This window comes from Emys orbicularis, chromosome 16, assembly GCF_028017835.1.
Source record: "Emys orbicularis isolate rEmyOrb1 chromosome 16, rEmyOrb1.hap1, whole genome shotgun sequence".
Taxonomy (NCBI): Eukaryota; Metazoa; Chordata; order Testudines; family Emydidae; genus Emys; species Emys orbicularis.
In genome coordinates, this window is record NC_088698.1 from 14,781,304 (window position 1) to 14,807,865 (window position 26,562).

General features: G+C 47.3%; 2 protein-coding genes across 2 annotated transcripts in view; one reads left to right on the forward strand and one right to left on the reverse strand.

Annotated features, from left to right (window-relative positions):
* Positions 1-3,201: 3,201 nt before the first annotated feature.
* GSC2 (goosecoid homeobox 2) lies at positions 3,202-7,868 on the reverse strand. Its single transcript, XM_065417585.1, has 3 exons — positions 7,565-7,868; positions 3,903-4,150; positions 3,202-3,306 (listed from the first exon to the last, which is right to left on the reverse strand). Exons 1-3 carry the CDS (start codon positions 7,866-7,868, stop codon positions 3,202-3,204), a joined length of 657 nt encoding a protein of 218 aa, XP_065273657.1.
* Positions 7,869-21,338: 13,470 nt separating this feature from the next.
* The window catches only part of LOC135890331 (tRNA (32-2'-O)-methyltransferase regulator THADA-like), a 39,175-nt gene continuing 33,951 nt past the window's right edge, over positions 21,339-26,562 (forward strand). Inside the window, exons 1-2 of the mRNA XM_065417697.1 lie at positions 21,339-21,463; positions 23,900-24,077. Of these exons, the coding sequence (XP_065273769.1) occupies positions 21,339-21,463; positions 23,900-24,077 (303 nt within the window). The remainder of the gene's footprint in view (positions 21,464-23,899; positions 24,078-26,562) is intronic.

Consider the following 26,562-nt stretch of genomic DNA (forward strand, 5'->3'; position numbering starts at 1 on the left):
GGCGCCAGGCCGAGGATCGCTGTCAGCCAGGACAAGGGGCGTCCGCGGTTTCTCGGGGCAGGGGCCGACACGGCCAGAATCGGGGAAGGGCGAGGGGGTGGCTTGACCCTTCCCAGCCACCGTCGCAACGCGCTGCTTGTTGGGACGTGTAGTTTTCTTTTAGTGCACTAGTCCCGCTTCCAGGCGCTAGCAGCGCCGCCGAGAGGAGCCTGGAAAGCCTAGAGCGGCGGGCTAACGGGAAACCACAGAGAGCGGCTAGAGCGTCACAACGGGAGAGCGCTCCCCCTGCCGACAAGGAGGAAGAAGTGCGACTAAGGGCGCATGCGCGTTGGGGAGGACGACCCTCCCTTGGCTTGACAGCAGCTCAGCGTTCCAGCGGGGGCCTTGCCTTGGCTCTGGGTCACAGGACAATGGGCGGGAGCGGGAGGCTTTATTTAAAGGCCTCCGTAGACTGATACCAGACTAAGCACAATGCTGACTACAGTGATGCGCTGCCTGATTTCCAGAGTTGATTTATTGAGTCTATAGCTTCTCTACAGCTGGGCTGCAAATATAATCCTAGAATGCACTTATTTCTGAACACTAGAAAGCCATTTACCGCAGTGACTGGCACACACACGAGGGTTTCCTGCCAGAAACACACAATTGAAAGTAAACGTAACACAGTCGTTTATTTATTTCTGTACTGTCGTTGTAAGTCACAGATGGCAGGAACTACTGCTTGTAATACTGCACTGATGCTAAATACCCAGGCAGGGCAGAATTCAATTTGTATTTTTTTCATAATTTTGATGGAGAATATCAATGTTTATTTTTAAGCCTGTTCTCTATTTTTATCCATTTAAATTTCCACAGTTACACAAAATTATGGTTTTAGGCTATTTTATTTGGATCTATTTACATTTTCACAGCTGCAGGAAGTCTGAAGGGTCAAACAATCATTATTTATTGACAGAAGACACTGAGATATACAAAGTTAAAACTTTACAACCGTTAAAACACAAATTGTCCGCATCACATGTCAAAATGTACAAAGTAAATATTTTTAAATTAAACTTAAGTTCTCAGGCAGCATTTTCATTCACTTTATCCATCTGTAAATTTTGATTATTATCAATGGATATTTTTTTTTCATTGATTTGTATGTGTTTGGCGAAATTGACATTTACTGATAATCTAATCCTGCCAACCCTATATATATCTTTGAAAAGATAAATAACGCATTAATGTTCAATTAGTGCTTTTCAGGTAGTTGGCTTGGGGAAAACAGATTAGTCTTATTTGCCTGTATGCGTGTCCTATCCTAAAACAAGATTACAATTCCCAGCATTCAAACACTGGATATGTTATCCCCTAGCCGTGCCCCACACCCTGGCCAGCGCTCCCAACTTTCAGGGCTGCGCTGTTCAGCTGCAGACCCCCGGTAGAGCACATTCTCCACCAGAATATGGCATCACTCAGGATTAACTCAATACCCTGCCTTGTGTTGAAAATTCTACACTGGTGTGTGGCTCTTGGTGTCAGCCCTGCAGCACAGAAGGAAGGGAAAGGTGCTGTGGAAGTGCAAAGTGTTATTTACAGTGACAGAAACTTTGTGGACTTAAATTAGTAACGTTACTACTTTTGTCAGGAGCATCGTGTTTGGCAGGCTCGATGCCAGGGCTCCAGTCCCAGTAACAGCTGTCTCCCCAGTACATTGATTTATGAATCTTTATTTTACAGACAGCTTGAAAAGAACTCCAGCAGCATTTACTGCACACACACACACACACACACACACACCATTCCCCACAATTATCATGGAGGGATCCAAGTCTGAAAATGAAAGGGAATCTGTCTGCAAGGAATAAAACATAGAATGGGGATGGGAATCAGGAACGATTCTTCAAAAGCTGGCTGGCCTTGTAGGACATGGCCAATTATCATCCTTAGAGAGACACGGTGGGTGAGGTAATATCTTGAGAGACAAGCTCTCGCCAACAGAAATTGATCCAATAAAAGATATTACCTCACCCACCTTGTCTCTTTAATATCCTAGGACTGCCATGGCTACAACACTGCAAACAGTTATCATCCTTAGCACTTACACAGCAGGTGGGGCACCACATAGACAGTTCTAGGGCTGAAACTTTCCTCTGTGTTGTTGTGAAGCCCAATGCACCACTCCAGACCCCAAAGCAAGGTCTTAGGACATGAGAACCAGAAAGTGAAACTGACAGATCTAGTTTAATTATCCAAGCTGAGTGAAACAAAACAAAAAAAGGAAACAACCAGCTTCTCTGGTGAAATACACCCTTCTATCAGTAGAAACTCTAGTAGCTACCCATAGCAGCAGGTGCTGCTTTTCCTCTGCAGTGCTACAGTTTAGTTTTCATTTCTCTTTTGCCATTTTGTTTGGGGTTGGCAACTACTGTTGCCCCATTCTGGGCAACCCAACCCACACTGCGAGCAGAGCAGCTGCAGAGTGGTCCGTCATGGAAAGAGAAGATTGCTCAGTATACAAATGGCCTTGTCTGCACTAACAACCAACTGTACTACAGCCATGGATTAACACAGGTTAGTTGAAGACGTTAGTTTGAAAGTACTAATAGTACTTTGATGCCCCCTACTCTGTACATAAATGAATTTATTTTGAAGAATGCAAATAGAGCCTTTGTTAGTTTGTTTAAGGAATAAGTTGTGTAATTAATCAGTGTCCACCTTGACCCCAAAATGCAACTGTAGACACCATCATGACACTGTAAAAACAATGTAAACCCCAGGCCATTATCCAGAATAGTCTCCGAATCTACTTTATAACAACAAAACAGGCACAGTGCTATCTGTACAGGAACAAAGACAAGTTGAGAGAAATCTTTCTCCATCATCCATACATGCATCTACAATAATAACATTGAAGCAAGCTCTATCTCCACCTTTGGCATTTGGCAACTTTTCAGCTTAAGCTTTTGAGGAACCTGCCCTATGACTCGTTTGTTTTATTTGTCACGAGATGAACTTTTTTTGGATGAAAAAGCTAAGGACTTGAAAATACAGCACCTACCTTTACCTGCCCTTTACCTCATCGAATCAGAAGATTCCCTCACTGCTTTCCCCCTCCAGCCCCACTCCTCTTCCATCTGTCCCACCTTGCTGCAAAACCAGTGGATCAGGGCAACTGGTGCTTTTCACAGTAGCCCTGTGAGACTTAGTGTCAGTCCCTTAGCAGTTCTTCTCCGAGGGTTTCTTGGTGCCTTGAAGGAGCAGAGCCGAAGCAGAAGCTCTTTTCTGATGCCTCCACTTGGCCCGTCGATTTTTAAACCAAACCTAGACATTTAATAAAAGAAATGCAACATTTATCTCTAGCTTCCATGAAACGGCCCAGCCCTGAAAGCAATTGGCATTTACAACTTTGGATTTTACAGCATGACGGGAAGTGCTAGGATTTGGCAGTACGTTCTACTCTGGTTATGAAGGCTGCTCCCGCACAGGTAACTCAGGACAAGAGCCACCTGAGGACTCCCTCCCTGGAGTTCATGTTCAGTTACTTTCAAGGTGGGCAGGTGAGCCAGAAATCCCAATGGTAAACAAAAGTGTTCTGCAGAACATGAAAATGTTTGAAAGCAGGGCAGTGACTGCAGAGTTAAGCGGTGTGCGCGTGTGAGAGCGTGCGCAAGAGTGCCTGTGAGTGTGTCAGGCCATAAAAACAATGTGTGAGTGTTCTTCTGCACACATCCATTGTGTACTGGCCTTATCCTATGGCTTACGGAATTTACAATGTGTTTTTTCAATTGCACTTTGAGGTGCTACATCTGCAGCCCCCTGAGGGGGCATAAAAACGGCTCCTGAACTAGATTCCTCTTTATTTTTTTTAGTAAACGGGCAAAAATTGTTTTGATCTCTGTAGTGTGGAAGAATCTCACCTCTACTCTCTCCTCCTTCAAGTGGATGCGGTTGGCCAGATGCTCTCTGGTGATGACATCTGGGTACTGGTTCTGGTTGAAAAGGGCCTCCAGGGCCTGTAGCTGATCTTCAGTGAAGATGGTCCGGTGCCGGCGGGTCCGCCTTTGGATCTGATGGAAGGTCTGCAGCTCATTCTGGCTCCCACAAAGATTCTTACATGCCCTGGCAGTGGGATGAATTAGCCTCATGGGCCAGGGGAACCTGGTGTCTAATAAAAGGAGAGTTAGAATTTACCAGTTTGATTACAGAACCAAAACAAACTAAGCGCTCTCTGAAGAAAAGCCTGCCCCCCTTCAATTCCACGTAGGCCGAAGTTGGGGCTGCTATGGAGGCAGCATACTCAGACTCTGCTTGAGCTCCTCTGGGTGATTCATGATGAATCAGCATTGACTGGCTTTGGACAGAGCCACGTTCAGCCCCCTTGGATGAAATGAAAGCGTGGCTGCCATGATGTGAGGCCTGGGGTAGGAGACAGCGATTGACTGGAATTCTCTAGGTTCCAGGAGAGGCATAGAGTGGAAGAGCAGAAGGGACCACCAGATCATTTAGTCTGACCACCTGTATTTCACAGGCCACCAATACCTCCCAGCACCTGCACACTAAACCCAACCACTTGGAGGAAGGTATTCCAGCCCTCAGGATACTAGACGACTGTGTGCCACAGGCAGAGAACAGGAGGGACTGAGGTGCACCAGTGCCTGAGGCCTCTGCAATGGCAAGGAAATGAGATGCTCCCAGATGTCCTAGCAAGCAACCTGCACCCACACGCTGCAGAGGAAAGTGAAAAACTCCCAGTGCCCTCGCCAATCTGACCTGGGAGAAAATTCCTTCCCGAGCCCACATGTGACAATCAATTAGACCCTGAGCATGTGAGCAAGAACCAGCCAGCCGAGCACCCGAGAGACAGAATGCTTGGTGCCACCTCAGAGCCCTGGCCAGCCCCTTCCAGTGTCTCCTCTCCAGCTCTGGGACTGTCCCAGATGCTTCAGAGGAAGGAGACAAAAAGAAGAAAGAGGAAAAAGACAAAAAGGATCCGAGGATTCCACTCGGGAAGGGTGAAGGAATTCTGGCTATGTTCTCCTGGTTTACTGCCCAGCTGCAGTATTGCCACCACAAGCATTAAAATGGCACGAGTCAGGCTCCTCAAAACCATGAGATTGGATTAAAAGCTACAAGATGGTTTAATATAATAAATCTGGGGTTCTTTTTGTTTGTGTTGTGGTTTGTTAGCCTTCAGGATGCACTGGGACCACATTTTCAAGCTTTTCTCTGCAATCAGGGGGGCTAGAAACAAACTTTTCTTTTTCAAATGAAAGGTGAGATTTTCACTGAACCTCCTAATTTCAGGAGCTGGGGCTTTAAGAAAAACACCCGAAGTCATGAGAGTCAGCAGCACTCCAGTAGGGTCCCAAGCTCCATTATAGCAGATCCACCCCTGCCCTCGCCATCACACAACTCAAGGGTATATCCAAAAAATCTAACAAGATTTAACGGGAAGTCTCTCTCTTTCCCACAGAATTCAGGAGGATTGTAGAGTGCTCGGAAGCAGCAGATATCTGCATCGATTAACTCTGCAGAACTCGAGTGGTATCAAAGGGGAAGGGGGAGTTCCAGGAAGGGTCAGGAAAGAACACCTTCCAACCTGAGCTGGGTTTAACACTGCCACTATGGGTTCCCATTAGGACTCGGACAGCAATCTCAGCACATACACCAGTGTCTGAGCGCTGCTGGTCAAAAGCAGGCAGGGGAGGCAGTTCCTGACCTGTTTTTCAGAGGTCTGCAGAAACTTCCCTGTGAGGCAGATGAAAAGGAAAGCAACAGGAGAAAAGGGAGCTAGCCCCCAGAAAACAGTGACGCTGTCAGCTTTGCTTCCCCACTGTGAAATGTTACCAGCTTCTATGGCTGATGCAGGGCAGTGCCTTCATTGCCAGGGGCTTCGGGTCTTTACCCCCAGAGAGCCTCATTGGAGTTTGTAATGGCTAAGGGCCCTCTACTGCGAGGTACTGAGCACTCTCAGCTTTCACGGAGGTCACGGGGAGCTGAGGGTGCTCAGAGCCCTTCAGCCAGCAGTTGAGATGTCACAGGATTGGGTCCATGGTCACAGAAGGGTAAAGGAAAGAGACATCAGACTGGACAGCCAATGTTTGCCTTTGTGGTCATGATGGATTGTGGGACTGGCTAGGTTACAGCAAGAATCCACAGGTGGTTTTGCGGTCCCTGGTAGGAAAAGACTGTGCCAAGTAATGCAGATTACACTAGCTTTTCACATCAGGACACTCATGTTGTGGTCTCAAGTGAAACGGCTTTGGTAGTCTCCGTGCAATGGTCCATGGAGACTTCTCCGTAGCACAAACCAAACTCAGAATGTTATATGAAATTCAGTGTAAGTTCTCCCATGCTCACATTCAAAGTAATGGCACGAAACTGACAGTCATGGAGAGTAATGAGGAAAAAATGCCTTTTCCTTTGGTTTGAGCTTGTATTTGCCATCAGGTCTGCAAGTCCCATTTTGGAGGATGCTTACCAGTAAAAACCAGTTTAAACCCAAATGTGGGAGACTTCATCATAACTACTTGTAACTAAGAAATCTCTGCATGTTCTTTTTTCTTTACTGTGCCAGGAATTATACAACAGCTGTTCCAGAACTAACTGATATAGAAATATAACTTTTTTTTACATATAATGAAACGAAAATGTTATCACTTAAGTCACTCCCATAATAATGAACCAAATCCTGCATACTTTACTGAAGATTTACTCACTGGCCATAGCTTTTAGCCCAGTAAAGTGTTTAGTTCTTATACCATGTTCTTCATCTTCAAAGTGCTTTACAAATGATAACTAGTCATTTTAAAACTATGGTTACTCTGTAAAAATATAAACAATAAATTATTGCTAATAATCTAATGTCTTAAATGTATATAGCACCTTTTGTCCCAAAGCATTTGACACACTTAAACTGAGATACAAATTCCATACATGAACCACTTCATCCGCCCTGAAATGCAGCCACTCTTGGAGTGAACGACACCAAATAGGCCCTGATTCGTCTAAGCACTTAAGCGTACTTAACTTTAAACACATGCTTAAACGCACATCAGTCCTGTACAAACCACAGGCTCAAGGAGCAATATCCAGCTGTAGCAGGGATGTCGTTTGGCAGAATATAGTTACCTGAATTAGATCAACATCTCTACTGTTGCAACAAATGCCATAGGTTCATTGACGACTATCAGAATTCAGGGCCTTCCTTCTTTATCTTAGAGAGCAGCAGCCCAGTGCCACGTTTAAACAGTGTTGGGACGTTGATACAATACTGCCTCGGAAAGAAGTGTGCCAGCTACTGAATCACCTACATTATATGTTGCAACACCCGCGCTGTTCCTTGGAGCCCTGCATCTGAGAACTGACCCTTCCCAACTTTGCTGAGGTTGAGGGCTAACAAAATCCCTGTGCATGATGACAGGGCTGCAGGCCACAATGCAGCAATGTCACTATAGTCCCAGGTTTTGCTACTTAACAGTGTTGGTGCTCTCGTGAGTGCCAGCTGCAATGCCCCCCCCCCCCCGCCCCGCCACCTATGGGATCCACACAATGACTCATAAAACAGGAGAATACTTACCTAGCCAGTTTGAAGAATCCTGCAGGGAACGGGTGCTTGCATGAGAACAGCAACAGCAGCTGCACCCAACAGCTTCCAGTTCTTCTTCTTCCTCCTCCTCCTCCTGCAGAGAGCCAGCAGCGATGGCCTCCAGCCCACACAGCCCCTTGGGCTCACAGTCCAAGATCCCCTGGAGACAGAAGGGGACCAGAACCTGGGGACTTCTCTCTGTTGGGCTGGAGAGAATGTTCTCAATGGTGAACGAGCATTGCTTCTTGAGGCTTCTTCTGCTGAGCTCTGTGTCCAATGGGGCTTCTGAAGACATCCTGTTCCCGGAACTGTAGTTGTGGCACTTGGCAGCTCACATTCAGCAGCTGAAAACAGTGGGACTGGCTCTCTGGGAGAGACCAAACTGTGGCTCCCCAGCGAAAAGACGGCTTACACTTGGATGCTTTTTAAACCAGACCAGTGATGCCAGACAGAATTATTGTTTTGTCTTCTCCTGGGATTTTTATTTTATATATATACACATACATGCCTTTTCCCCCCCTTCTAAGCTAGCTGCTTTACAACTGAGGCCACCCTAAGTAAATATATATATATAATCCCTTTGGAAAGAAAACCGTAAACCCCCCTGCGAATAAAATAAATTCTAACTAATCTTGCCAGCTTTGTGAGGGGTTAGTGTGGATCTAAGATTTAGCTAATCCTACAGAAATGACTCCGGAAGGAAATCTGATTTCTCCATCTCGAGTGTAGATTTGAAGGTGGGTATGATCTCCATTGTGTTGGAGCCTCCGATCCAAGGCAGGGGGAGAATAGCTGTTCTCCAGCCCAGAAATGGACCAGAGGATTAACTCCTTAAAAGAAGCAAATTATCCCTTTCTCTGGCCAAATGAAAGCTTGCCCATCAAAAGGGAACTGTCATATCATACAATATGAGCGAGGGAGGGGAGCTGAGCTTGGGGGGGGAAATCATTTTTAGCAGCAGTGCAGCCCTTTGCTAGGTGAGGACTCCCCGTGACTGCTGATTTATTTTCTGCTCAGACCACAGGGAAATTGTATTTTTCCCCACTGTCCAAGTAATAACAATACTAAAGATACTTTGTATGTATCTCGTATGCTTCATAGGAGGATCTCTAAGTGCTTTATAAAAATTAATTAGGCTCACAACACTCCTGTGAGGGAGGCAAGTGGTATGTAAAGGGCTCAATCACCCACCATTGAGGTGCAGCCACCTATGAGGTGGAACGTGTCTGCTTTATCCCAGGGCATAGCCACACCACATTCGAGTTGAGAAGAAGTGAAGATGAATACTGAACTGCAGGGAGAATTTAGGGAGCTAGGCACTCCAGTCACTCAAGTTGGGTCATGACACCAGAGTTAACATTCCATTCTTACAAAATCTGCCATGGGAGCTTTAATGACCAGGATGTAGTCAGAGCCTTATGTCCAGTATTGTCAACCATGAGCATTCAAAAATCACGTCACAGTCCCCCAAATCATGAGATTTTACAAGTATTATGTTTTGGGTTCTTTTTTTATTTGCCTTCTTGTTTTTGAGCCGTTGGGGGGAAGGTGTCACATTTTTAAGCTTTTCTCTGCAGCCTTGAGGGCTAGAAATTTTGCTTTATTAAATGAAAGCTGGGATTCTTACATGATAACTTGGCTCCAAGAACTGACGCTTTAAGAAAAATGTCAACTATCACAAGACTTGCAATACAATCATAAGAATCGGCAACAGTGTCTCATCTAAAAATAACACTGTCTGTAGCACTGTGCCTCCCAGACCATGCCAAGGCATTGGGTGAATAATAGCTAAGAGAGAAGAGTGCTACTTAATTAATTGTTTCTTGAAGGTCTCCCATCTAGGTACCATTGCAGCTTGTCCCATTTAGCTCATCAAAACTAATGGGATCAAGGCATAAGATATGGCCACAGACAATGAGCCACTCGTAGTTCTTTCCCAAAGTCTCGCTACTTTTTTCAGTATCACCTGTTACACGTCAAGTGTTCTCTTTTCAGATGCTTCTGGCCCTACAGCTTGACACACGAGACCAGGGATGGGATCCTGCCTTCATTTGGCCTTTTCACATCCTGGAGTCTGTTGCAATTGGTCATGGATGGTGTCACTCTCTTCACACATCTGGAATTCGATTTGCTGCTCCATTCTGTCACATCAGCATTGGGGAGGGGATCCGGAGACTTAGTATTCTGTCAATGGTGTCAGATTAGGTCGACCCAGAGGGGTTAAGGCCCCTCTGTGGTGTGTGGTTGGCATGGGGCCTCATCACCAAACTAGGATGAGCCAAAGGGACTGGGGAACCTCAGTGTCATGTCAATGGTGCTGGAATCGTGGTACCAGATTAGGTTAACCCAGAGGTCAACTTAGTTACAGGACAGTGCTGGAACTGTTGCTGCACAGCAGATGAAGCAGATGACAGATAGAATGGTTTTATTCTGTTTTTTCTAATAGGAAACATGAATAAGCTGGGAGAGAGAGAGAGAGAGAGAGAGAGAGAGAGAGAAAGTTAAAGGTGCTTATCCAGTATAGGTACTTGATGTCATCAGGAGGACACCTCAGGTGGCCAGTCTGAAATCTGTCTTCTCCCATACAGATTTTTTGGCTTTCAGGAAGTGAAGTGGTTAACAAAGTCAGTCTCTTTTATCCAATTAGGAAGTTGTCCATTGGGCTGGTCACTTTCAAAAAGCTGATGTGGACCAATCAGGACGCAATTCATTCTTCTTACAAAAATCTGAAATGGCCCAACAGAACATAAGTCACGATCCATAAGTCATCTTCTCACCATCCAACAAGAAAACAGGGAACCTCTTCAGATTTTTTATTTTATTGTAATTATTTTACTTTTAATTTTATGTATTTATTTATTTTTGGTAGTTGCTTACTATTCCTCAGAGTGTTTATCCCTGGAAAAATCCATAATCCTAAAGTGCAAAACATCTTGACCACAGCAGTTTGCAGACATTTTTTAAGAGTGACACCACAGACCTTAAACCCTCTCAGATCAGGTTATGGTCAACAGCCTGTCTTCACAAGATGTTTTCCATGGTCATCTTCTGGATGTTGTCCTTTGGTCAGTGTTGCATATTTCTCTTTGCCTTTCAAGTTGCAGTTTCTCTCAGCATTTTAAAGGGACAATTTACAAACGTCCGTTTTAAGGTTCACAAGGTCATGTATGCAAACCCCTTAACAATCCTTTGCAAAAGTCCACTTTAAATTCTTTTTGTCATTATGCAGCAATATAAAGTCACTTAAGAAATTGTTTTCTCCATCAGGATGAAACAGCTGTATATATCTTCCACTTTCCGTTTTCTGAGTCAGTGATGCTAGTAGGATCTGTATATGAACTGTTGAGCTGTGTCTATGTAATTATACTAATCAAGCAGTTAGCCAGGCCTCTCTGATCATTAGCTCTATAACCAAGTTCCTGTGTAACTCATTACTTGGTTTCAGTGTCTCTTTATTACTGCCTTTTCCAGTACAGGTATATTTCACCTGACGTATAATAAATAAAAGTACACTTGATCACAAATATTCTCACTGCTTCACTCTCTCATTATTTCCTTCAAGTAAATATTAGCATAACCTCCTTTCTTCTCCTAACAGGACTCCCCATGGGAAAAATAGCACCTTGCACAAGGTTTGATTAACATTTTGATCAATTTCCTTTTACATACAACTTTGATCCACCAAAACAAAACTTGTATAAAGGCCAGTTCCTTATATTTTTTCAGGCAATGCTATATGACGTCTTCCTATTGAGTACCAATATTTCAGTTCACTGACTCAAAGCAAATTGGGTAAAGGAGAACTCCACGTCTCAGATGTATTAAGGGTGGTTAATATGTTCTCTCCTGGCTGTCCTGAGACACATTTATGTGAAGGGCTGAAGAAATCCTCCCCTCACTCCTTAGATTCTCTTTTTCTCCTGTGTGGGGTGAATACATTTTCACTTACGAACACCTGAATTTCTGGGTAATTCTGTATAACAGTAATTCACATTTCTGGGGCCATATTTGTTAAAGTGCACTTACATGACTGGCATCAACTTTTCGTTTTGAAATATTTTAAAGTCTCCTGAAGTGCAGGAAAGCGTTAGTGAGAGTGAGCAGCATATTGGTGCGGGGTCCATTCCTGCAGACGGAAAAGGCAGAGCAGAGCGTGCAGTACACAAACCGTTGAAAGATGGCGCCAAATGCAGACGGAAGCACAGGGATCGCTGGGATGCGAAGCAATGCATCACGGGGCATTGGGACATGACCCAGGATGCCCCGCGACCCCCTCCGCCTTCCCACAACTCTTAGCGGCAGAAGAGGGAGAGATGCTCTGTGGGATAGCTGCCCAGAGTGTACTGCTCCGACGACCGTTGCAAGTGCTACAAGTGTGAACACACAATTGAGCAGGCAGCTAACAGTGTGAACACACAACAGCGGTTTCCCTTTAGCGCTCTTTGAGCGGCGCTGTAACTGCCAGCACTGTAACTCTGCCAGTGTAGACATACCCTCAGAGTGAGTTTGTACTGAATGGAGGGTTCTCCAGGAAAGAGAAGCCCACTAGCACTACCCTGGGAAATCTCTCCATGTTTGAGCCTCTTTGAGAGCCACTCCATCCACATACTTCTCTACTCTCTCTACTACCTGTCTGTCTCCTTTCTCTCATCTAGCACCGACTTTCTCTCTGAGGCCTGGTCCCCACTAAGCCCCCACTTCGGACTAAGGTACGCAAATTCAGCTACGTTAATAACGTAGCTGAATTCGAAGTACCTTAGTCCGAACTTACCGCGGGTCCAGACGCGGCAGGCAGGCTCCCCCGTCGATGCCGCGTACTCCTCTTGCCGAGCTGGAGTACCGGCGTCGACGGCGAGCACTTCCGGGATCGATCCGGGATCGATTTATCGCGTCTAAACCAGACGCGATAAATCGATCCCAGAACATCGATTGCCTGCCGCCGGACCCTCCGGTAAGTGTAGACGTACCCGTAGTCTCCTCACTATCTTATCGCTGACAGAGTGAAAACCTTCTCCTCTTCCGCTCCTGATATCTGAGGAAGCCTCCCTATATCTTTCTGCCAATTGAGCCTCCCTTTCTTTTCAAATCTCACTAGAAAACACAGATCTTTTGTCTCAGGCATATAAGTATCTTTGCTCCTTTTCCTTTCTTTACCTCTTAATATCCTTCTCCCTCTGCTACTCTGTATTGGAATCATGTATTAGAAGAACTCTGTTCTATAATTCTGTAAATATACTGGGATTGGAGTGAGGGGAGAATTTCATTGTGCCCTTCTGACTTGGTTGGGTTTGTAATCAACAGAAATGATCAGGGGTATGGAACAGCTTCCAACTGAGGAGAGATTAAAAAGACAGGGACCGTCCAGCTTGGAAAAAGGGCGACAAAGGGCAGATATGATAGAGCTCTAGAAAATCATGACGGATGTGGAGAAAGTGAATAGGGCAGTGTTATTTACCCCTTCACATAACACAAGAACCAGGGGTCACCCAATGAAATTAACAGGCAGCAGGTTTAAAATAAACATAAGGAAGTACTTCTTCACACAACACACAGTCAACCTGTGGAACTCATTGCCAGGGGATGTTGTGAAGGCCAAAACTATAACTGGATTCAAAAAAGAATTAGTTCAGTTCAGGTCCATCAATAGCTATTAGCCAAGATGGCCAGGGATGCAACCCCATGCTCTGGGTGTCCCTAAGCCTCTGACTTCTAGATGCTGGCACTGGACGACAGGTAGGGTGACCAGACAGCAAATGTGAAAAATCGGGGTGGGGGTGGGGGGTAAGAGGAGCCTATATAAGAAAAAGACCCAAAAATCAGGACTGTCCCTATAAAATCAGGACATCTGGTCACCCTAACGACAGGGGATGGATCATTTGATAATTGCCCTGTTCTGTTCATTCCCTCTGAAGCACCTGGCACTGGCCACTGTCAAAAGACAAGATACTGGGCTAGATGGACCATTGGTCTGACCCAATATGGCTGTTCTTATATTCTTACCTACTTTACACAGGATGCAAGGCAGTGGAGAATCAGGCCCACTATACGGGAGTTTATTTATTATTAGAAGTTCCCTTATACAAAACACTGAAGCATAGAACAAACATCAGGAGAATCTTGCCCAGATACTGCTCTCAGATGCACGGATGTCAATCCAGACTAAAGGCACTGAAACTGGTGTAAGTGTGAGCAGAATCTTACCCTGTGTGGTTTTCGCTGTAATAATCATGCACCCTGAAACGGATTAATTCCTATTTCCCGTCTGTAACAAAGGGCTTCTTTCCCCAGCTTCCCCTTGCCGTCCCTGCCTTTCCACCACACAGACACACGCATTTAGCCTATTAGTATCTCTGCTGATTGCTTTCTTTCATTCCCCCCATACCTTTCACTTCAGAAAATGGACTGGTAATACTTCTTTTATCAAAGAATTATGGGATTTAGCACGCAGATCTTACAAAGAGACTTTCGATAGCGGCTGGTAATCAAATCCCAATCGGCAGACACTTCTTTGCACCCTGTTACCGGCAGGGAATAAAAGGAAGGGATTATTGATGTTGTGTTTACTGAGCCTCTCCAGAGATAAGATCTCAGGGCTATTTCATAGGAGAAAAGAAAAGGAAAATAAAACAAGAAAAAAAATAGACAAGGGGGAACAATGTAGATCTAGATAAAAAGAAAAGAAACGGGCTCTTATCGCTTTCTTATTGGTTAAGGAGATTCGAAAGCCATTATAGAGGATTAACAAAAAGGTTAATCTGCTTTAGCCGTTCATTTGTCAAAAGTGAATTTATAGGTTTTAAAAATCCCTCCTATGGGGAAACTAGAGAAAAATGCCCCCTTCCCTCCCCTGCCTTCTGTCGACAGCACAAGGGCTGTTTGAGCCAGATTCACACAGCACGGACACCACCAGACCCTGGGCCTGATTCTGCCCTGCCTTGCACCTCGTGTAGCCATTTACACCTGTGGGAAGTGGACGTACAATGCCACCACTAGCACACCCGTGAGCAGAGAGTTCTGACTTGGTACTGTTCCTCCCCCACTTTGCACAGGTGTAGTAGCTACACAAGGTTCAGGGCAGTAGAGAATCAGGCACGTAGGGCCTGAGTCTCCACTCACTTATCCTGGGTTTACTCTGGGGTAACACCAGTGAAATTAGGGCACTTGCACTAGTATAAAACAGGTATCCGAGGGAGCTGATGTCTGCAGTCGTTGGAATTGTGCTTCCATGTTAATTTGTAAAGCAGGACAGTGAATACTGTATAACAAATGTAGCTGCAAGCTGCAGACTGGGATTTGTCTGTGGCCATCCCAGGAAGTAGCAGTCACTACCAGTTACAGCAAGATGCCATTTTCCACACAATCGTCCCAGTTGGTCAGATTAAGAGCTGAGCTATCCCAACCAGCACCTACAGTCAATGGAACTACACCGATTTTCACCAGTGGTGGATCTGGCCCATTCTCTTTACCTGAATGTCGGGGGGAAAGCAGGCCAGCCAATGCAGCGAGGTCTTCAGTAGCTCACAAAGAGCACTGGTCCACGAACTCCTGGATGACCTTCTAGGGCTCAAAGGTATCAGCTTCAAGGATCTTGTTTCCCAGAAAGCACGCTTGTTTTGTCAGGCTGGGAACTTGGCGAGCATAGGAATACTGCAGAGTTAAAAAGCACTTCTCAATGGGAGGAGAGGAGGGTCATTTGTCAGCATCCGTCTAGGGAGGCAGGCTGATAGAGGCATCTAAAGAAATGGGCCTTTCAGGGAACAGTAAGTCTTAGGGAAAATGTGTCCAGTCTGCTGTATTGTTTTTAAGGCATATTTTCTCTGAAATGCTTGTGTTCTAAATAAATACTTTGCTTTAAGGAGGACCGTCTGGTCACTGTATTAACCACTGGCATTGTTCTAGGAGGGGACAGAACCGCAGGGTGTGAGCCTAAGTCACACCTGCTGAGGTAATCATGGCTAGTACCATGGGACTGCAACCCCAGGCTCAGTCTGAGGGTGGAGAATTGCATGATTCCACCCAGAGCCAGGTGGTGGCCAAAGGCTTGAGATCTGGGAGGTGGTGCACTCGATGAGACCAGGAGGGATCAGCAATGCCGTTCACCCAGGAACTGTGACAAGGACAGGATGGAGGCATGTGCCCGGCACGTCTACCACCTCCCGTGGGAACGCTGGAGGCTGGAAGGGGAGAGGAGGTAAGCTCTTGCCATGGAGAAAGAGATTTGTATCACACAACCTCCTGCAGCTGGGTCTTCACTGAGTGGGGGTTGACCGCACAGTGGGAAGAGTGGAAGGGGCCGGAGACAGAGGATCCACTGGTATCTGAGGAGGGTGCAGTCAGAGCCTTTTCCAGCAATGGAGGCATGATAGGTAAGACAACTCTGAGAGGAATGGGAGGTGCTCTGCAGCCTTCTCCAACAGCTGGACACAGACCCTGCCTATTTGCTGGCCGGGAGCAGGAATTTCTTCCTCCTGGCTGCTATGGGGAAACCTTGCCTTCCCCTGTGACTGACACAGCACCTACAAAACTTTCCTGTTGGCTTTGCAATCTGTGGGAATAGGGGCCCCGCACTCAGAAGGGAAGGGAGAGCTTTGAAAAACATGACACACATCTCCCTGGTTCCGTGTCATTGGTTACTGACCTTGTCTCTGTGAATGACACTTCCCTGCTAACTGCTCAGCCATCTTGGCACAGACCTCACCAATGTGTCAGCCAGGAGCAGAGATTTTGCTTGGCCTGCTCAACCATCTCAGCATGGATTGTGGTACCCTGGGACCCTACAGATCACGGTGGGAACTTGCCCACCATCAATGTCACTATTGTGTTTCATTCTGTCCTCTCTGGAAGAACCTAAAGATCTTAAAAGTTCTCACATCACGGACTTTTCCAGGCCACATGGCAGATGTCCATCAACTTCTTGTGATGATCAATTAAGGTCTGGAACACCAAATAATAGTACCCCGTCCTGTTAAAGTATTTTTGTGCCTGACAGGGAGGACAGAATGGGAAAACTAGTTCCTTTAGTGACTCCACCGCCATATGGGAAACCCAACTATTTAAATACATTAGTGATCTCAGGAATATTGGCCACCTTGATCAGTAATCCCTGCAAAAGATCCTCCAGGTCCCACAACACCACCCGTTTTGATGGATTTCTCATCACCAAACTGGTTCCCAACTGAGCAGCAGAAATCTGAGGTGGCAGCTTCCATAGGCTTTTCCATGTTAAGGGGTATTGTCTGGATCTCGGCTTGGTGACTGTTGTCAATTACTATTTATTTTCTTATGGTGTGCTGTTGTGTGTGAGAGAGAAGGCACAGTATGGCATTACTCTCTACTTCTTGCATTTTGAGATGGGTAGTATTTGCCCCAGGGCAACCCTAGACTAGCTGCCAGCAACTGGCGCCCTAGGTGAACCATGCAATCGGCGCCCCCCGCCCCCAAACCCCCAGGGCAGATCTAGGCTGAGGTTTTTGGTAAACTGGGAAACATTTTGTCCCTTTTTTTCTTTTAATGTTTTGTAAGCGTTTTTTTTAAACAGAGGCTTAATTATTCGGTTTGTCTGTCCATCCGTCCAACCAATGTTTCTGAGATCAGATAAAATAGAGACACGAAATTTTCAGAATAGATTTGTACACGACAGCTAGATGATATTTCAGTCCAATTTCAAATAAAAATGCATTAAAAATGTTAATTATAAATTTTATTATTACAAATCCAAAATCATCCATTATGCTATCCTGCTTTAACAGCCATAACCACAACATCCAATATAGAAATAAGAAAACTCTTCAATGAACTTTAACCTGTATTTACAAAACACTCCAAATAAAAAACACTCTGTGCTCTTAAAACATGACTTTTCTTTAAGTTTTGAAAATTCAGTCACTAGTTCTTTTAGATCCAGTTTTCCAGCTATTTCATGCTCTATTGACATTGTGGCAAGTCCAACAAGTGTCTCTTGTACCATTGTTGAACGCAGATATGTTTTTATCAATTTTAACTTGGAGAGGCTACGTTCCCCATTAGCTACGGAAACTGCCAAAGTTAAAAGAATGCGTAAACTATACAAATGTTTGGAAAACTGTCTGTGAGTTTATTTTCACAAACAAACTTCAGTACTTCTTCAGGAGTGGAATGTTTCTTAAGTCGTCTTGAAAAAGCCTGAAGCTCACTACACAAATCTGTAGCATCAATGTCTTTTGAATTTTCATGAGTCAACGCCAACTCCAGTTTTATGCAAAATTCTCTTATCTGTTTTGCTATTTTCTTTTGCAAGCTGTGGATATCATATAGAAAGCCAAATACTGACTCTAGCTGCTGCATCTGTTGAAATCTTTCCTCAACCGAGTGAATAGCAGTATCAAGGGCTGCGAAGTAGAAATTCACTTCGAACCTTTGTTTTGGGTTCTGAATGGGTGTGTCTTGTCCTTCATATGAAAACTGCTGTTTCTTTTGCCAAATGCAAACCGGCTCTGATTCAAATTCTGTCGGAAATCGATTTCTCCAGCAAGCTCGAGAGAATCTACCAGTGTTCTTTCGAACCCTTCATTACTTCTGAATGCCTCCAGAATATTTTTAGTTTGCTGCAGTTTTTGAATAGCAGAATGTATGTTCAGGTTCGTTTCCTGAAGCTGCTTACTAGTGAGGTTAATCTCGAAAAAGATATTATACCGCAAAAATGAGTGAAATCACAAATTTAAACTTTGAAAGGCCATTTGCAAGAGCTTCTGCATTTGAACGTGCCATATTGCCAGATGATCCAGTATAGGTAGTATCATCAGAAATTTCAATTAGGGCATCATAAATGTTTCCAAGTTCATAGCAAAGAGGCTTCAAAGCATCAATGCGACTCTCCCATCTTGTCTGACTAAGTGGTTTCACAGTTAGAGAATTCACATGGCGAGTCAGAATCTCCCAATGGTGTGTTGAGCCTGAGAAAAATACATAAACACATTGCACCTGGTCAAAGAAACTGCTTGCCTCCGAACAGCATCATTGACAACCAAATTCAGAGAATGCGCACTGCAAGGAAAGAAAAAGGCCCTAGGATTGATTTCCATCATTCTCCTTTACCCTTCATATTACTCCCATTATCATAGCCTTGGCCATGTAAGTTTTCAACAGATAATGACATTGTTTCAAGCTCTTGTAGAAGAGTTTCAGTCATAACTGCTCCAGTTGTCTCCTTCATTGGTACGAAACCCAAAAAATGTTCCTTTATGAGCACTTCAACATTATCTTCATCTGCAGACTTTTCCATATCCACAAAACGAATGATCGTCATTTGTTCAACATGACTCACATCTGGTGTACAGTCCAGTATTATTGAAAAGTATTTTGCAGAATGGGCAGCTTCTACAATTTTCTTTTTAATGGCATTTGCTGCTCTTTCACCACCCCGCTGCGCTCTTGGTCCTTAAGAAAAAGGCTCACACTCGACATGCAATGATAGCACAAACTCCCGCAAACAACCCGCTGGGAAATATTTCTGGTGCCCGCACAATATTAAAAGCTTTGTGAAAGTATCTCAGCCTACAGGCTCCTCCCTACTGCAAAGCACCGTAATTTTACCTGCACTGACTTATATCAGGATCCCTGTCTTTTTCCCATTAAGGGACTGTCTAGACTAGGATAAAATGTGGTTTTTTTTAAATCCATGTTAACCAATGTGCTTTAAAATCCTAGTCCGGATAGAGCAAGTTGTGTTTTCACATGTGTTAAAACCCCAAACCGGGTAAGTGGTGTTCAGACACAGCTTGCCCCCCTCCACATTTTAAAGCCCATTAGGTAACATGTTTTTTTTCCAATTCTCCTAATTCAGCGGTTGTCAACCTTTTTTCATTTGCGGACCCCTAAGAAATTTCAAATGGAGGTGCGGACCCCTTGGAAACCTGAGGCATAGTCCGTGGGCCCCCGGGGACCACAGGTTGAAAACCACTGCCCGAGTGCAGCCAGGCCCCCCAACCACACAGCAGATGTCAGGGGAGCCCAGGAAGGAACAGGCATGACGGGGACCACAGCCAAGCAGTGCAAAGAGGAGCAGAAACAGGGTCCCAGCCGCGGAGCTGCGCCCACGGAATTCTCCAGCGGTGGCTGCAGCAGGTGGGAGCCGAGCCGAGCTGGGTGAGGGGTGCAGGCTCTGATCTGGGGCAGGAGGGGGTGCAGACATCTGGGCTCTGGGAGGGAGTTAGCAACTCAGCACTTATATAAGAGAAAGGAGCTGCAGTGATTTCATATAGACATAGAAACTGATAGAAGACACTTTTACATATTCAAAATGTGAGATGCGGCGTTTGAGGGAGGGAGTGTCTGTACAATATTTCCCCGCATTCAGTCTCCTGGCTGGAGCAGTAACGTAGCCCTGCAACACTTGTATACGATAGAGAGGAGCTGCGGTGTCTAAGCTTTGACAGTCTAAGGGCTTGTCTATACTTACCGTGCTGGTTCGGCGGCAGGCAATCGAACTTCTGGGTTCGATTTATCGCGTCTTGTCTGGACGCGATAAATCGAACCCAGAAGTGCTCGCCGTCGACTCCGGTAATCCTGCTCGGCGCAAGGAGTACGCGGAGTCGACGGGGGAGCCTGCCTGCCGCGTCTGGACCGCGGTAAGTTCGAACTAAGGTACGTCGACTTCAGCTACGTTATTCACGTAGCTGAAGTTGCGTACCTTAGTTCGAATTGGGGGGTTAGTGTAGACCAAGCCTAAGGCTAGGTCTACACTACCCGCCTGAATCGGCAGGTAGAAATCGACCTCTCGGGGATCGAATGATCGCGTCTCGTCGGGACGCGACAATCGATCCCCGAATCGACGCTCTTACTCCACCAGTGGAGGTGGGAGTAAGCGCCGTCGATGGGAAGCCGCGGAGGTCAATTTTGCCATCGTCCTTACAGCGGGGTAAGTCGGCTGCGATACATCGAATTCAGCTACGCTATTCGCGTAGCTGAATTTGCGTATCTTAAATCGACCCCCCCCCTGTAGTGAAGACGTAGCCTAAGAATTGGGCTGCCTGTGCCCTTAAGACCCCAGCCCCAGGAACCCGCCCTCTGCTCCGGGGCTGACATGCAGCGTCCTGTGAGCACAACGAAACCAGCCTCTGCCCCCCCCCCACACCCCTAGATCTGCGAGCACAGCGGGTGGCTCATCCCACGGGGTCACTGTTCCCCCCTCTCCCCCTCCCTAAACGGGAGTTTTGTCCCCGCACAGGGTCTGGCAGCGTCTCCCTCCCCCCACCCCCCCGGGGCTTAACCCCGGCTACCACCCCCCACCCCCGATTTTCCGCCTTCAGCCCCTCTTCTGCCGCTACCTACATAGCTTGATCCCCCCCCCCGCCAGTAAATTTCTGCCCCCTGCTCAGACCCTGACAGCCCCCCCTCTGCGATCCCCCCCCCCCCCCCTGCTTTTAAACCCCTCCACAGAGCAGGCAGCAAGTGGTAAGTAGAAGTGAGGGCAGAGGCAACAGCGAAGGTTACTGGGCATGCGCAGTGCGGGTGCGCATGCGCAGTGCCCCCGGAGTCGGGCATTGGGAGCGGGAGCTGGTTGTGCGGACCCCCTGTGGCACTAGATGGGGCTGGCGCGCCCGCTGGGCAGAGGCTTCCCGTGACGGCCGCAGCCAGGCGGCCCGGCCCAGTCTGCGCCCGACTCTATGGTGGCCGCCCCAGCTGAGCGCGGCCCCGGCGCGGAGCTGCCAAGCCCACGTGCTGCGCTCGATCCCCGGGGCAGCCTGGCTCGCTTCCCGGCCGCCCTCCCCGGGCCGCTCCGTGAGCCATGGGCTCGGCGCAGGAGGCCCAGGCCTGCCTCGCCTTCTACCGGGGGCTCGGGCGGAGGGAGCCGCTGCAGGATCTCTGCCGGGCCGTGCTCGCCTTCCTGGAGAAGCTGGAGCAGTTCGCAGGGTGAGTGCTGGGCGCCCCCTTCGGGCCCCGGCCGGCCCCGGCTGCAGGAGGCCAGCTCCTGGGGGGACCCGTGGGGCAGGTAACCCCCTCCTGCCACGGGGGGCATTGGAGAGCATCTCCCCCGCATGGTGCTGACGCTCCCGGGAGGTGGCCGGGGGCAGAAGCCGGGACGGGGCCTGCGCCCCTTGCCGGCGGTCCCGCCCTGGTCCCTGCCCCTCTCCGCTCTGCACCCGGGCGCCCTGCCCGCTCCCTTCTGTGCCCCCCAGCGCTTGGGCTTCTGCCCAGGTTGCACAGCGAAGGTGGGGCCGGGGGCTCTCCTGTCGCCGGGCAATGACCTGTGACAGTTTGGCCCCCGGTGACTGGTTCATGGCAGCTTAAAGAGACACTCAATTGAAAACCAAACTCATGTGATAAGAAGCTGGGGTGTTACCTGCTTTACTAACACAGCGTGGGTGAGTCTGTCTTGACATTCCGCTTGTTGTCCCCTTTGACGCGCTGTCCCCACTCCGTGCAGTGCTGGCAGCGGGGACCAGGAAGGGTCAGTGGAATCGGTCTCACTTTGGATTAGTGTCGCTCTGGCTGTCAGGTTTCATTGCTCCCGTGTTTGGGCTGCACACTGAGCGGGCGTCTATTTCCTTGAGAAAAAGGGATTTCAGTGGATTGTTTTCATGGTGGGAAAGTTTCTACCAGGTTTAACTTCAAGGCCAAATGTAACTTCCCTTTAAGGATCAAAAGTGTTCGTTCTGTAACCATTCTTCAGGGTTAATTGTTTGTATTACTGTAGTGTTTGGGTGGTGGAGGCATGCCCCTGGACCCCCTTTTGCTAGGCACTGACAAACATAGAACAGAAAAACAGTGTCTGCCTCAAGGAGCTGCCAGTTCAACACTTCTCCTTGTTTTTAGGAGCTGGGTAAATGTGGGTTAAACACTAGCGTTCCTGAAAGTGAGGGCCTGGCTAGAACTGAGCAGCGCGGGTGGGTGTTGTGCGAGGCTGAGTACAAAGTTCACTTCTCTTCTGACCTACAGCACAGTCAGGCGATTCCAGTTTTGGACTCTCTGCCACTGCGTTTCAATCCTGAGCCTCCGCACCCCCTGCATTTCACCACCACTGCCAGCACACCTCTGCACTGACTTGCTGGGCCCTAGCCTCTCGTTTTGACCCGCAGCCCCCTTGTCTCCTCACTGCACAGACTTCCTGTCCATGTGTGTGGGGGATGTGAACAGGCAGTCGTTAGTTTGAAACCAAATTCGTTGCACGTAGCGTTTTAATCAGACTTGTACCCAGGCCAGGTCTTCAGAGGTGTAAAAACTACCTGCACTAACCCGCTGTGTGACAGCTGAGACAGAGAGCTGCAAATGACAGTAATGCAAGGACTGAAAGCAAGTCAAGGAATATTCAGTGTGCAGGCAACTAAAAGGGACACATGGATGTCTTGGCTAAACTAGTTCTGTAGGGAGAGAGGGTAATTCTTTCAATCAGTTTTACTCCTCTTTCACTTTCCCTCTCTCCCACCTCCAACTAAGCATTGTTATCCCTGATTCTGACTGGCGAGCGTAGAGCCAGCAGCACCCAGCTAAAGTCCTGCATTTGGGCCATAGACACCGCCTTACGCAAAGCAAAACGATGCTAGTTTTCAGCCTGCAACTGCTCATTTCCACTGTGGCACGTCATTCTGTTTCAGATATTGACCTGTTTCTAACGCAGACTTCCAGCCTGCAAGTGGGTCCGCAGATTCCTGCCGAAATCAGTCTTGCTGTAGGGTGCTGCCCATCTGTGGATCCAAGCCCAGGATAAGGGGGTACTTTATGAGGGGAGTCACTCTCCTCTCCCCCATGAGGTTCCTTGCTGTGTTCATGCTGGAGATGCGGCTTGGTTTATATATTTGTATCTTTGGTTATATGGGGAGTTTGGTTGATTTTTGCTTTACAAGGCTGGTGCGATAAAGCAGAATTAAATTTAACTAATTCTCTTCTATTCAGTGACATTGGGCCCTGACCCTTTTCCAGTGCTGGATTTACATTACACAGGGCCAGTCTGATCTTATTCTACCTCCCTTCTTCTGCTTCTTATCTAGAGATTTTGCAGAATTATTTTATTTTTACCAACCTTGGCCCCAGCCTTTATATACGTGTTAGTATCTTTTAAAGCAGATGGTGGAACACCAGATGGCTTTGGTGAGGAAACAAGTGAAGAACCTATAAATCACTAGTCACTTATGAAAATCTAGACCGATAGGTTTAAATGAATAAATAGAATTTAAACATGCGCGCTATACATACTATCGGGATGGGTGCTAAGCAAAAGCCAGGCAGTTTTCCCTGTCCCGCTCCGTGACTACTGACCATAGCTGCAGTCTGAACTCTTTCCCTCTCTCAGTTGGAGGTGTTTGGAACAAGTCAGCGTTAACATGACAATCCCGTGTTTAATTTTTCCAGGGGTTCTGTGAAGAGGTGTAAAGATAAAAATCTGGAGGAGGCTCTTCTGCTCTTTCAGGAGCTGAGCAAGGGGTTATGGGAGCTAGACGATGCCGACGTGCTTCCCTTAGTGCGCTGCGTGCTTGCTTTCCAATTGGAGACGACCAGCAGTTCCAGCTCCTTCCATAAGCTTGAGCAGGTAAATCGTGTTATATAGCGGCCGCTCCATTCATCTGGGGGGTCAGGCTGCAATGCTATGCCACGGTTTGCTCTACAACAGTCACTTCCATTGTTTGCAGGGGCGTCTGCAAAATAATAAACACTCAGTGCCTCTACAGCACCTGTTATCCATGACTCAGAAGGGGTGGCCACACTGCAGTTAGACACCCCGGGGCTAGCCCATGCAGCTGACTCGGGCTGGGCTGCCGGGCTGTTTAACTGCAGTGTAGAAGTTGGGGTTTAGGCTGCAGCCTGAGCTCTGGGACCCTCCTACCTTGCAGGATCCCAGAGCCTGGGCTCCAGCCCAAACGTGTACACCGCAATTAAACAGCCCGGGAGCCTGAGTCAGCTGGCATGGGCTAGCCATGGATTTTTAATTGGAGTGTAGACGTAGCTGTAAAGTCAGGGATGCTCACAAGAGCGTTAGGTAGACAGGTGTTATGATCCCCATTTTTCAGCTGAGGAAACAGAACTATAGCAATGTTAAGTGACTTACCCAAGGTCCCACAGCAAGTCAGAGCTAGGAATAGACGCCTGGGCTCCTGCCACTCAGAACTGAGACTGAGACCTGCCTGGACCATTCACTTACGGGGTGATCTTGTGCCTTAGTCTACACAAAGAACCTTACTGCAAACTAGATGTTGAATCTTAACTGAGTTTCCCTGGGAGTAAAGGTTTCAGCTTGTGCCTTCCTTCTAGGAAAACCAAGAATAAAAACAGAGGCTTGGCCCTTTGCTTAGCTACCTACACTTGACTTTTGTACTAGGGCTCTAGGAACATAGACCACATTGGCTCCTGGACACCTCTCTCCCCATTCACAACTGCACTGGCCACCCCACCTTCCCATTCACGACTGTGCAGACTACCCCACCTTCCATTTGCAATCAAAGAACATTTGGTGGCAACTCCTACAGCTGTTGCTATGTGGAAAGTGAATAGTAGGGAAAGTATTTCATTTGTTTTTAACTTAGTAATGTCATTTAATCACAGGTGATTGAGCTCAGTGCTTTAATTACCGGGTGAAATTCTCTGGCCTGTGTTACATAAGAGCTCAGACTAGATAATCATCATGATGCCTGTCTGGCCTTCAAAATCTGGGAGTTTAGCAGCTAGACATAAGGAGGAGAGCCAGCAAGTGGAGAATCACCGTTCTGTCCGGTCTCTTTCATTATGGAGACAAGGTGGGAGAGGTACACCTCTACCCTGATATAACGCGACCTGATATAACATGAATTCGCGCTGTACACTCCAGCGGATCAAAGCAAGTTCAATATAACACGGTGTGGCAGAGCTCTGACTTTGTCCCCGTGGGTCCTGCGCTTCTAGGTGGTATATGCTAGCCTCAGTGGCTCTCTGTGACCCTCCACGTAGCCCTTCTCTCTCTAGGGCCAGGGTTACAGTCTACTGAGCCCTTTTCATCATAAGCCAGCAAGGAGGTTGGTGAGAGAATTCCCACAGTCTCTGTTGTCCCTAGGGCTTGTTTTAGAACAGTTATACTCCTGTCCTGACTTCCCCTCCCAGGAGGTGTTCCTGTAGTGGTGGGTTGGGGGGAACCCAGGCCCGCCCTCTACTCCGGGTTCTGGCCCAGGGACCCTAATGGTAGCAGCTGTTGGCAGCCAACCTTTCACTGCCAGAGTTGCTACGTTTCCCTGGGCCACTTCCCCACAGCTCTCCTGCTTCTCCCTTCTTCACTCTTACCTTAGGGCTCCCTTATCAATAACTTGAGGGTGTCTTCATTAACCAATCCTTCAGCCACACTTCCTCTCCCCTGGCTCTCCTCTGCATGACTGGAGTGAGCCCTTTTTATAGCATCAGCGGGGCCTTAATTAGAGTCAGGTGGTCACATTAGCTTAATGGCCTCACCTGACTCTTTGCGGGTTAATTGGAGTCAGATGTTCTCATTAGCCTGGAGCAGCCCCTGCTCTGGTCAGTCAGGGAACAGAAAACTGTTAATCCAGTGGCCAGTATATCTGCCTTCTGCTGTACCCAGCTGGCCTGGGTCTATCACAGCGGTTTCACCTATAACTCAGTAAGATTTTTTGGCTCCCGAGGACAGCATTGTATCAGGGTAGAGGTGTAATATCTTTTACTGGACCCACTTCGGATGGTGAAAGAGAGAAGCTTTTGAGCTATACCGACCTCTTCTTCAGCTCTTTCATTATGTAAGAGAATAAATACATATTAAAAAAAAGGCAGAACAGAGGCTATGGCTACATGGCCCTGTAGTCTGGAGAGGCGAATTGCAGTGCGCACCATAGTGCGATGCTGTAAGTGCCCCCTGTGGATGCTGCGGACACAGACTAAAAGGTACCTGGTTCGCATTAACGTAGTCCTCTTTGAAGGACTTCGGTGTGCGCGCTGCCATGTGCCTATCCGTAGTCCAATCTGCAGGGCCGTGTAGACAAACCCAGAGAGGGGCCTGAACTAAAATCCCAGGTCCCAGTGCTCCTGAGCTCTGGGGAAGT